This window comes from Pinus tabuliformis, chromosome X (genome assembly GCF_031772625.1).
Source record: "Pinus tabuliformis cultivar Carrire ecotype Pingquan chromosome X, CPIR1, whole genome shotgun sequence".
In the NCBI taxonomy this organism is placed as follows: Eukaryota; Viridiplantae; Streptophyta; class Pinopsida; order Pinales; family Pinaceae; genus Pinus; species Pinus tabuliformis.
Genome location: NC_142308.1, coordinates 1,270,665,649 through 1,270,679,358, shown reverse-complemented (window position 1 = coordinate 1,270,679,358; position 13,710 = coordinate 1,270,665,649). Strand labels below are relative to the sequence as shown.

The following is a 13,710-nucleotide window of genomic DNA, read 5'->3' as shown; positions in this document are numbered from 1 at the left end:
GGAATAGGTGATAGGATGAACAATGAGGGTTTAGGGTTTTAGGCACGACTAGGAACATTTTTAGGGTTTCATGTTTATCACGGAAAATGATGCTCATAAGTTTTATTTGCAAACCAAAACTGAAGTGAGGTATGTCAACTTACTTGCAATGATGGAAAGAGAGAGAAATTTGAGGTTGGTATGAAGATTTGAGGCTTTTCTAACCTTCCTGTTCAACGTGCAATGCTGGTTCATAGACGTGCAGTGCCACCCTAGAAGCACAGCACCAGTGTAAAATAACACTGCGAAAATTTTCCAGACACATAGCGCCAAGTCCTCAAACGCATAGCGCCACTCTGCCAACGCGTAGCGCCACTTCAATCTCATTTTTTACTACCTTCCCAATGTCCAAATTGAGCGTGGGATAGCTCATTGGAAATATTGTTGAGTCTAATTTTCAGAACAGCTTGCATTTTTCGATTTGGAGCTCATTTGACCTATCAAAAGCTCAATCTCCCAAGACTGGTCAAAATGTGTAGAATGAGGCTGCCAAAATGCAGTGTTATTTCAGTCAACTTTTGGAGGTCTTCCTCAACTCCAAATTGAGCTCATAATATCTCATTGGAAAGATATTTGTGTCTAGTTATCATTTGACTCATCAAGCAAGTCATTTTGTCACTCCAGCTAGGAGAAAGTTGGAGTTTCCCAAGGTCACTCCAGAAGTGCAGCAACTCTCTTGTAGCAACTATAATTTTGACATTTCTCTAAAACCATGACACCTGTGTAAAAAGTGAAGGTAGTTTTTCTTCTTTGGCCTATTTTGGACAAAAAAATCTCTCACTTTTTCCAAATTCTTACATGTTTTGTCTAAAACATAGTTTGAAGAAAAAATGGCCCTATGTGTGGAAAATGATTTTTCCCTTGGAGTGACTGATCGAAAAATGATGGAGACATGATGTGTATGAGTTGGAATGGCCTCATACTCGCTGAAATGACCTCCCTTATGCCTCATATACTCAGATGTCTCTGATTTCATAACCAACCCTAGCTCAATGGGTGATGAAATTAGGGTTTAATGCTTGTGGAAAATGATGATTTGGACACCCTTGGGAAAAAACAACTCCCTTTGGCATGCACTTAACCCTTTGAAACTTTACCCTTTCAATTGACTATTTCCTTTGAAAAATTGATCTTTTGATTGTCTGGCATCTTTGGAACACTGAGTTAACAGCTTGGGATGGTGAAATTATTACATTTGAAAGACATAAAATTACATAATGAAATAAGCATTTCTCTTTACAAATCATCTTCACATGCTGAAGGGATGTTATTTGATCACCCTTTACTTGCTAGTCTTATGCAATGGAATGAAACCTTGGCAACCCTAATGACCTAATGAAACCTTGAAAAACCCTAAAGACCTAATGAGACCTTGAAGGACTGAATTTCAAGACGACATAATGACCTTGTGACTGATACAAATGGCATGATAAAAATAACTTTATGGATGATGTACAGTGAACAAGATATGAAACTAGGCCAGAAAGTAATCACATTTAGGGAAGAGATGTTTTTGGACTAGGACTACCATTAGTGACTAATTGTTTTGCATGACCTAGTGGAATGATAAAAAAATTCAGTATGGGACCCCTAAAATGACAATGCAAAGAGCGAATTTTGATCCCTGATGGAAATATGCAGATACTAACACTAACACTTCCTTTTGATTATAAGAAATGTGTCTTTATTTCTTATATGCAAAGATAATTTATTGCATGTGGCCATGTAGGGCTCGATAATTCTAAATTGTTTTCATGCTTGGATAGCATATTGTTGGACTTTTTAAATATTGTTATAATATGCTAAGGGCTTGGTCTAATATTGAGACATGTTACATAATTACGCCATTAAAAGTTTTTAATTTCCATGTATGCTTGGTGTTCTTTGTGCACTTTATATAATAATTATTTGTTAAGAAGGGTTGAGATTTAGGTAATCTTAAGTGCACTTAAATTGGGGGTAAATCCCCTACTCCTAAATGTAATGGAAACTGAACTGGAGCTCTGTTGTTTTCCTTTGATGGGTCTAATTAGAGTGAAGCCTTGAATTTCTTGTTTATTTATATAACTTAATTATTATTATCGGGCAAGCCAGACTGGGGAAAGGCCTAAGAAGTTAATTATTGAATGATTTATTATCATATTTCATTAGTGCAAGTACCTTCAAGGCATACATTGTTTATATATTAAATTACCCAAGTTAAATTTATAATAAATAATGGATGTGCCCGTGGTAGTGTCTAAGCCAGACCAAGGGCCTAGAAGTTTGGGGTTGGTTGTCACAGCTAATTGCTTGAATGGCCTAAAGACCCAAATGTGGGCCCAGGCCCAAACAATTTCGAGAGATCTGGTGTTCGACCTTTAGCATTGTAAATTATGTTTGATAGTCTGAATGGCCTGAAGACTCAAAGGTGAACCCACACCCAAATTGATTTTGGGTTCGGGGGTTTGGCAGATACAGTATGTCTTTGCATCAAGGGACCCAAAGTATTGAAAAACCATTGTAACAGGAATTGAGCATAGAACACATTAAGAGGTCAGTCTTATGGGTTTGCATAGTTAAGTTATGTGGTTGGATCCATGTAAGTTTAACTAAGGACATACTAGTACCAAGGAGTGGAATGCCACTATGAGGGTTTGAAGTGGGCTCCACGTGGGAAGCCCTTGGCTATGTGATAGGGTTTTAATGGTGAAATGTTAGAATGCTCATAACTTTTTATTTGGCTATCAAATTGAGGTAAAATTTATATCATTGGGAAGCTCTCAAAAAGCAGGCCGCAATGGTGGTATTTTCTTTGGATTTCAAGAAATTTGAAAATTGAGGATTTTAAGAACCCATATCCATAACGAGACCATGGAAGTTGGGTTAGCTTGATGTAGTACCTTCCACTACCCAAGAATATCTCAAGGGGATGGGAGGGTATGTTACATTATGTTTGTGAGATATTATATTTTATCATGTTCTCTATTTTCCACATTTTAAATATTACATGCATAAAACAATAACTTAATAAAGCTAGGTTTCTAAGGAAAATAACCTTCATAGTATAGATTTCATATTGACGAAATGTCTAGTGGAATATCTATGGAAGTTTACACATCAATTTTGCCACATTAGGTGAGGGCCATGAATATGTCTAGATCATGGTTGTGTGTTTTTCACCATTTGACTCAGATTCAACAACTTCCAACAAAGAAAATTGGTATTTCGTCCTCATTCAAATAAGAATGAAAATACCCAGATGTAGGTGGTTTTAATGCTCATTAATGGTGACAATTAAGAGCGACGGCGCTCGGTCCTACCAGCTGCTGGCCAGCGTGATTCTCCAAGCCCATACTTGGCTCATGCTAGCTCACACAAGGCGCGAGCAGGTCCGCCTGCAGATTGATTTTAATGTTCACACTGGCCGAGACAAGGCAGCTGCTGGTTTATTCATGGAGCATTCGGCCTTCAAACTCATTGTTTGCTCCCTGTTCTCTAATCTTTGCCCGTCCAATGCAGGAATCCTTTGCAGCAGAATAGTTTTAAGCAATCGCTGCTGGCTCCTCTTGGCTTTTGATTTTGGAATTGAATTGTCTTTCTCCCGTTTTCATCCTTGCTCTCTAAGCCCTTCTCAGGATATTTCTGTTCATTCTCAGCTCCCCCCTAAATTTTCTAGTGATTTCGCGCTTTCCCCTCGCCACTCAGCCATGGTGCGTCATCGCATGAGAAGCCGCCATGGAGGGTGCCATGGTGGTCGCGCGCGACCTCAGACGGCTCAATCAGTTGATCAGCCTCTGCCTCTTCGCCTTCATCCCAAGAGAATTCTCCTCCTCCTAGCCCTTCTCGCAGACCTTTCCCACACAATGCCTTCCAAACTACTCATTTCAAATTCCAGAGTAACCTGAACAGGTCCATCATTACGGCAAATATCACCATCATTTTCTGTGACAAAGAAGCTCAGAAGCAAGCTCCTACACGTACTGTGGTAGAGCATCCTCAGGGCGTTCACAGAACTGCGGGCGTGCAGAATCTGGCAGAAGAAGGTTTGGCGGAAAGGCGTGGCGATCAGCATGGGGAGGGTGACAATCCAGGCAAAGCTCAGCCACCAGGTGGCAGCTCACATGATGCCACAATCTCGATGACCATGGTGGGCAGCTCTAGTGGCACTCGTCCAGCGGGGGACCCTCCAGGAGGCAGCGAAGCTGGTGTCGTGGTTCGGGATGGAGAAATCTAGTATGGCAATGCATGCCCTATCGTTGAGGAGCCAATGGACCCCATGTGATGCCACCTGGACTCCTTCGTGTCTTCCCAGAGTTTTCTTATCAGCTCACTGGTCAGGTTCGGATGTTTATGGTTTTGTTGTTCTGGTTCTGTTTCTGCGGCTCGGTAGTCTGGTTCTTTGTCTATGTGGCTCGGAAGTATGTGGTTTTATGGCTGCCATGTACAGCTTCTCGGTCTTTAGGTGTTTGTCTCCACTGTTTCAAAGAGGGCTATCCCAAGTCCCCATTTTGGCTTTCTTGCAGTATTCAGGCTCCTATGTATGGATTTTTGCTCACTGTAACTGGTTTTCCCAATTTTGGGATAGTTTTGATGACCTGAAAGTAGTCAAATGCTCTCGTCTGAGGCTTCTGCCTCTTTGTAATTTTATTCTTTTTTCCTTTTAATAGAATTAGTCTTTACAGAGAAAAAAAAATAAGAATGAAAAAAGAAATGACAACACATGTGTAGGATGACTAAGTAAATTAGCAATAGCTTGATTAGCCATATCCATGTCAGAAGTTATAACCACTTCATAACTAATTGAAGATTTACATAACCTCTTAGTATAATCATCTCATCTACCTTTTCTATAAAGTGAAGATAGTCCTATTAAAAATCTATGAAGAAATTGAAGTAATCTAATTGAGAACAAGAACACAAAGTTAAATAAACAATCAAATTGGGATGTTGAAATTTTGAGATATAGAAAATAATTTGGCATCAACAACACGACTTCTTCTTTCTCATCCTTGCTTTTGTAATATATTCTCTTTTTCACATACTATTTTGGCTATATAGATTACTGATTGTAAAAGTCCTCAAAATAGAGACATAGCGGGATAACAAAAACTCCCCCACTTTGAATGTTTTATTCTTTACCAAGGATTTCATAAAAAATGGGGAACATCATGGCACTCAAAATTATAATATTAATTTATCTCACTTATAATAAAAGTTTTAGCTTGGAAAATATATTCACATAGCTTGGGTTCACTATGTCTATGATGTGTTAATTGAATTAACTAGATTCATTTCATTATGCCCAATGACTTTTCTATCTATAATGTTGGCTAATGGAAATTATTTCTAGAACTCTCACAAAAATTATCATTTCTTGGTTTGACATTTCTTTTGTGTTTTCCACATTCAAATATCATGTTTAGATGGGATATGCATTGCTCTTTGACAAAGAATTTGAATGCCTAGAAAAATTTTCTTGTTCTTAATTTATTCTTGATCATTTAGTTTTAACATTCATCTATAAATGTTTAGATACCTAAGAGAATACAAAGATATATCAATTGAATTTGAGCTTAAAAGAGTTTTTTTTTTAAATCTAAATATTTTCTTCTAGATTTTGTGTGGAAATTTTTTTACCTCTACATATGCCTTGGCACAGTGCCTTTGAGAAAAGAAGTGTTTAAGGGATAAATCATGGTCATTCATAATTTGCATAATTCATATAGTTAAAGATCATGGTTGTAAATCTTGTGAAGGGAGTTTTAGATGTTTGATTGAATCGACATATTTGATAAAATTTTAAAGAAGTTTGTATTTTAATAACTTGATGTTATAATATTATTATTTGATGATTAATAGAATAATATGAATTCATTATAGATCTTTGTTTTTAATAAGAATTTAATGTTAGCTAATGTGATATAGATATGTCTTATTATGACTAATAGGCAATGCATTCAATTGGCGAAGCATTGGGATATCAAAACCATTAACATTGTTCGACGAGATGAGTTAAAGGATGAGCTAATTGCCATCGGTGCTGATGAAGTTATAAATTCAGAAAAAGAAGGTAATTAAATGATTAAATTTAAATGAAAGATCGATGTGAATAAAAGTTGGAGAATTATATTCTTTGTGTCAATATCTCCTTGCATCTAAGAATATATTCAATGATTGTTTTCTATTTTGTAGACATTGCAATGAGGGTCAAGGAAATTACAAATGGTGAAGGTGCTTATGCAGGCATCGATGCAGTTGGAGGCATGTTATCCAAGGTCAATATAAGATCACCTTATCAAATTTCCATTCCTATTACATTAAACAATTCATTTAATATAATGCTTTTATGTTATAATAAATAATAAATAAAATTTATTATACTTTAATAATAAAAAAACACAAACAAGAATATTACAAATTAATTCGAAACACCAAAATTCCAAAAACCAAAATGCAAATATAAAAAAAAAAAAAAAATTAAAATAAAATAAAATTTAAAATAACTAAAAATAATATTTAAAATTCTTTTTTTTTTCAAATTACACATACTGCTTAAAACAGCAAGTATAACATTTTAAAATCTACCTATAATTTATAATAATTATATTTTAAACACATTTTTCCCCACTCAAGCCTATAGACATACTACTTAAAATATCAATAATGACATTTTATAACCTACCTATAATTTACAATATTTATATTTCAACAAATCTACCCCCCACCTGGCATAACCACTCAATCATATCAAAGATAATACATTTTGATATCAAGAATTCTGCAAATTGATGGAATATGACTTTCTTTTTAAAGGCTTGCAAGACCAAATGAGCTTATAGCATAATTTCTATAAACCTAATTGGAAACAATATTACTCTCTTCATGCATAATCAATGCACACAATATGCCTTTAGTAATGTGAGTTGTTTAAACTAAAAATGACTAAGCAAAATATATTTTATAAACATATATTTTATATTTATATTTATATTTTTTTAATAATTAAAAGGGGTTAATAATTGTGTTTTCATAAATAAAATGTACATTACAACAATTATGTTTGCATCAATAAGAAAAGTTTCTCTGGAATAGAATTGAAATAACTAGTGACTATTATGAATAATTAGAATTCCATTTAGATTTAATGGTGGAACACTTTCTATAAATTCATTAAAAAAATATTACGTCCCTTTATTGGAGACATTGAACATTGGCATTTTTACTTGCCCTCTTTCTTTGCAACATATTTACACTCATTCCAATCATGCAAGGATGGGGAAAGCTTAATAGACTTTATCAACATCAATTGAAAGGATTGTTTTTCTTTTATGTTAAGAGTCGTAAAAATCACATGGATACTTCATCCCTTGAGAGAATGTCTATATGAGTGCTTCATACACTAGTTCTTGGTTTAGTTTGCATGATCATAGCTTATTATTTATCCCTTACATTAAAGGGTGAGAATAGGACCTTTGTGAATGCCCTTGTTTTAAAGTGAAAGAATTCCTTAATTTTGAAGTTTTGTGGGATCATGGCTTTAGGACTTGCACTATTGAATGGTATATTTATGGATAGAATTTTCTTACAAAATTATGCATTCTCATAATCTAGTTCTTAGATCCAACTAGAATCGTTACAATGCATAATTGTCTTATCTAAAAGATCTAGAATCAAGTCATATTTACATAAATGTGGACATAAGTAATGATGCCCTCTTTTATTTGGTTGATTAGAACCTTTAAAAATCACCATATAGTATTTCAACTATATTTAGTATTGAAAGAATCCATATAAATGGGGGATATTCAACATCTAGATCTAAATTATTGTGCTAGTAGTAGACATGGTCAATGGGTTGAACTTTGGAAACTAGTGTTTGATGAAGAGGATATGTAGGCCTAATAAACATGATCCCTCATTTAATATATTTATATGATCATTAATGTAGTTAAAGAAACATAATAAAAAGGCCCTTGGAATAATAAGAGATTGATGTGTTCCATGTGGACTTAATTCACTCAAAAAGAGGAGATGGTGGGAAATTGGATTTCCAAATTAGTCCATTCTGGTTGTATTTAATTATTTAATATGAAGTATAATATCATTATATAACAATTTAATTTGTATTGATTTATTTAATAGTGCAATAATGTTTCTTCAACAAAAATAATGTAATATTTGACAGGAGAACCATAAGTTAGTGTCTTTTGATTGGGCATATGGGGTCAACTAGCTCTCCCTTTATAAGGTATGAATGGACTAAGGGATATCACTAGGGTTGTGCACTACTAACCATACTATATCCTCCTATTGGAATTTTACAAGCTTTAATATAGCTTCAAGGGAAGGTTCTCCACTAGAACTTTTCCTGGGGTTTACAAGATAGGATCTATCCAATAACAATACAAAGAAAATGCACACTCACCACTATATAAGCACATTGCACTTAATATATTTAATAAATAAATATGAATGACTTAGAGAGGCCACTTACTCAAGAATGCATTGTTCATCCATAAACCCTATCTTGAAGGGGCTCAACCCCTCATAAATGACAAACATTTGTAAATGAGGGAATGAAGTGGGTCCAAGGTGTAGTTTCAAGCCTTTGAAGGCCCTTCAATGTCATCAAGCATTCCAATCGATTAATTCATCCCCCAAATCTTCTTAAATAAACATCATCATTTAAGACCATTCAAGACATATAGGTCAACTCTAACCCCTATACAAATGAGACCTTCTAATTAAAATATCATTTGTAGGTCACCCCTACATCATATGGGTTAGTTGTTCTAGTCATATTAGCATTGTAGTTCAGCCCTATATCATATCATATAAGCTGGCCCAATCAAGTATCAAATGATTCCAACATCCAATATCTATATAGACACAATTTTGCTTACTTAATTCCCTCTAGTCCTCCATATTAGTGCAACCCTATGTCCATTGTTACATCATCAAGTCGAAGTTCTATAATATTTAATGATCTTATTTGTCTCCCCTTTCTTACCTTTACTAGCATCACAAATATTGTAGCATATTGAACAAATATTTTTTAACAACCCTTTTTGTTGCACCCGATGTGAATGTCACCATGTAAATTTGTTTATTTAATTTATGTAAAAATTAAATTGATGATTGAGCTTAAGGATAGGATACTGATTTAGAGATATAAGGAGGAAAGGTTGTTTGTGATTTGTTAAAACCAAACCACACCCACCTCGTTTAATAATATTACCTATCACCCATGTGAATTGAATGGCCTACACAAATAGGCAGTAATGTTTTGATATGGGTCACTTGAAGGGAGGATGGTGCCCATACTAGCCCCTTCCTCATGGGATATGATGGAGAGGGGGAGGAAAACTATCCAAGTGGAAGAAAAAACAACATGAAAGGGGAATAGAAAAAATAAAACATGCGTAGATCACAAAGGGCGGGAGGAGAACACACAAAAATGCAAGAAGAGAATGTAAGGGTATGTGAAGAGGAGAGACGTGACTGGTAGCAACAGATGGAAAAAGGAAATGCTCGAGTAGATATAGAAAAAGAAGAAATATCCCTGACCCAGTGCTCTATGTTTTTAAAAACGAATTACCTATAATTGTGTTGAGGCTTGGGATGTGTTCCTTTGTTTGATTTGCTAGTGGTCGAGTGAAGATTTGAATCACTTAATGCTTGCTGAGTAAGCTAATAAACCACTAAGTGCTTGTTGGATAAGCTGATAAATTACTTAGTGCTTATTGAATGGGTTGATAAACCACTTGGGTGCTTGTTGGAAGGTTGATAAACCACTAGGCGGGTGAGTTGAGCCATTATGGTGCTTGCTTAAAAGATTTGATAAACAACTAAATGCTTGTTGAGGAATTTAATAAACCACTTAATGCTTGATAAGTAAGTTGATAAACCACCCAAACATTGGGTTATAGACTCCAGTAGTGCTTCCCTTGAAAATATAGCTTATAAACCACCCATACAGTGTATTTAATCTCCTAGAACTGAGTATTACTTCAGTTATGCCTTGGGTGAATCCCTATGACTAATTTCAGAGAGGCAAAGAGTCAATGTGGTGCTTATTTCCAGAGAGAAGTTGAAAAATCACTTGGACAATGGAATCCCTCTCTTGTTTTCTTTGACTAAACATCGTTGTGAAATTCCCTTGAGCAAGTAACTCCTCAAAGTCTAATTTATTTTTGGGGTGGTTAGCTACAAGAAAGGGTTGCAATGGAGCTAGCCTATGATTGGGTGGATATTTGAATTCCTCCTTTAGTTTCCAACCATTTCAAGTTAAACATATAAGTATATTTACTTGTATTCATTTGAACTATGGATGATGAAAATGTCTAAGATGTGATATGTAAATATATGGATCAACACTACCCATGGAAGGTTTTTGAGATTATTGTATGTTCATGGTGAATAATTTTCTTTATATGCCTTCATAGTTATGTTGAACATCTAGATCTATGTGATTGTTATTATATTCATGAATTGCAAAGTTATTTACATAAATATGACTCGTTTCCTGAATCCCCTCAGTTAACATGTTATTGCAAGTGTTCTCAATTATTTGATATGTTTATGAATCTAGTGGCTCAATTCCTTGTTTAAGACTGTAAAATACTTCACATGGTAAGGAGATAATCCATGAAATATATGTTGAAGAAATATTTAGTTAAGAATTGATAGTCACTTATTTTAAGAGAAATGTGGGAATGTTATGGATACACACACATGTACATTGTTGTAATGTCTTGAGCTTCACATATAAAGCATGGTCTATGGTTCTCCTAAGAAATCTAGTATTTGGAGCCACTTCTCCATTTTCTTAGGATTTGGTGTAAGTTAGGCTTGTTGGTTCTATTAAATCCTTTGTGGTCATGGCATAATACCTTTGAAGGTTGATTTTTAGAATTTTGATCTTATCCCTGGAATTTGTTGTTCTAGGAAAATGTTTTGTTGTAAGGAATTCTAATAAAATTCCTTGAGTTCTTCCTCTTACAACTTTTTGTAGAAATATGGATGATGTATCTAGGACCGGATTGTCTCTCGGTAGACTTGTATCTAGGAAAAATACCATTTCATATCCCAAGAGTGAATTGGATTTGAATGTGTGAGGGGGGGGATATCTAGTTAACTCGTAGATGCACAAGTATTCTAGGGCATCCAGATGGTCAATAATTGTAAACTTTAGGAAGAGACCTGATTTATGTCAAACTATATTTTGGTGAGGAGCATGGTTTAGGACTGAATATCCAAGGCGGGCCCCACTTGGAAGGAACATATGTGCAAGAACAGATTTCTTCGCAATATGTTTCATCCACAATCCATAGCATTTAGTGGGTGTGGATTTTAATACATATGAGAAATTCCCAAGTGGGACTAGGACCAAAATTCCCCTATAATTTGTGAGTGATCCGAGGAATTGGAGATCTAGAGGTGGTGAGTTGTGCACACCATTGTGGACCCCAAAGGTTTGCAGAGATAGATTTTCCACAACATAACTAAGTAATCTGAAGGATCAATTTTCCGAGGGTGTGTTAACATTGGATAATGTGTGACATCCCAAATATCCGTGGAATGAGATATAATGAAGAATTACAACACAAAATGAAAAATACGGGCTTGGTGGGACCTAGTAGCTTGGGAGGAGGTGGTAGGTGCCATGAAGGCCTTGTAATGGCCATGTGGGTTCCACATTAGGATCATGAGTGATGGGGGGTCCACTTGGGGTGACATGAAAAGGCCACATGGGTCACATGTGAATGCCCTATGGAAGTCCTTTACTGATGTGGCACAATATAATTGGTCAAAATTCAAATGGTCATAACTTTCAATTCAAGTGTCATATTGAGATAAAATTTATTTCGTTGGAAATATCTCAATGAGGTAAACATGATGGTAGTATTATTTTCGAGTTTCGATGAAGTTCAAAAAAAAAATCATTAGAGATATTTTGGGGTCTAAACTGGGCCTCCTAAGGAATATTATAAAATAATAGTGGAAATAATAAAATAAGATTACATTACCTCGTCAATTTTTGGAGGGAAAAAAGAAAAAACTACTTTTTCAACTCATATTTTCAACTTATCTCCCTACAATTTTACTCATATTTTGAGTGGGAGCATGCGTTGGATGCAGAATATAATTTTTCATCCAAGGAATACCCAGGTTGCATACTTTCGATGGACCCTACTACATGACAAATGTGAAATACATGAAAAAACGTGATTGCAATCATGTTTTTCATGTATGTCACATTTTTCGTGTAGTGGGGTCCATCAAAAGTATGCAACATGGGTACCCCTTGGCTACAAAATTAAATTCTGCATCCAGTGAGTGCTCCCACTTGAAATTTAAGTATAATTGTAGGGAGATAAGTTGAAAAGTAGTTTTTTTATTTTATTTTTATTTTTACCTTTTTACTCCAAAAATGATTAATCATCCCTCATGGTTGACATTATCAAATTGAATCTTATTGTTTCTTATAAAGTTGATTTTTGTTGTAAATTTTTGTTTTTAGGCCCATTTTTAACCTTAAAATTTGTCTAATGATTTTTGTAAACCCATCTTCATAACATACCTTGGAGGTCAGGTTAGAGAAATAAGTAACACCTCCCACAGCCTAGTGCATTAGAAGGGGATAGGAAGGAGCGCTACAGATGTTATATAAATCCACCATTCTCTTATACCTTTTAAGGACTATAAATCTCTCAGTTTTTCCTTCTTGAGAGAGTGAAACCATGTTTATATAAAATTAATCTCCTCCAATTTCTTAGCTAATGTTAAGGTCATTCAATAGTCTTTTACTTAATCTCACATTGATCAACAATAATATTTTCAAATGAGATCAAGTAGCATGCAAGTCCAACATTCAAAAGTGTTGTTTCTAGCATAAAATTCAAGCATAGTATAAGTTCCAATAGAAAATCAAAATCTTGATAAATAAGGATCTTATGTAATAGATCACAATCAAGATATTAAGTTTGATACCTAGATTTCAAGGATTCAATTTCTTTCACGACTTCAGCTTTGTCTTAATCAAATTTTTAATCATCTTTCCCAACAATAAAAAATGAAGTAGCTTTTCCCAATTGGTTACAAGTATGCTCACAATTTCAAGATGTTTATTTTTATTTTACACAAAGAGATTCAATACATGGAAAGATTCAATTTTGGATGTTCTTTCTAGATTCCGTGAGAATGTTAATTAGGATTCACAATTTTTCTTTTGAGCTCACATAGCATGTCATGACTGCAACATTTGAGTGATCTAGTAAAATGTTTCCAAGCAGCTTCATAACTTGCTAACTCATAATGTAATTTGGAGGCTCCATTTGTTCCTTGTTGTATTCCACACAAAACCAGTCATAAATCATTTTTAGAAAGTCATCTACAATTGGATTATGTATTTCCAAAAATCCTTAAACGTAGTTGTTGCATCTGAAGCAATGCTTGAATTCAAGGGTTGTATAAAACCAAAGAATTTCCTCATAGTATAAGACTCCAAAATATACATTGCAATACTTTGATATCCCCATATTTAAAAAATGAATGAGCTTAAAATATCTCGAGCAAAGAGATCATAGTATCCATCGCAAGATAAATCATTTTTTCAATTTTGATTAAAATGTTATTTGGAATTCCTTTGTATTGTTGAAGAGGGGTTTGAACACTCCACATATGCTT

The 13,710-nt window shown here is 34.7% G+C and overlaps 1 protein-coding gene across 1 annotated transcript in view; it reads left to right on the top strand.

Moving 5' to 3' along the window:
• The window catches only part of LOC149144623 (uncharacterized), a 137,183-nt gene that overhangs the window by 46,945 nt on the left and 76,528 nt on the right, over window positions 1–13,710 (top strand). The window contains exons 3-4 of the mRNA XM_089446549.1: window positions 5,970–6,091; window positions 6,214–6,296. Of these exons, the coding sequence (XP_089302675.1) occupies window positions 5,970–6,091; window positions 6,214–6,296 (205 nt within the window). The remainder of the gene's footprint in view (window positions 1–5,969; window positions 6,092–6,213; window positions 6,297–13,710) is intronic.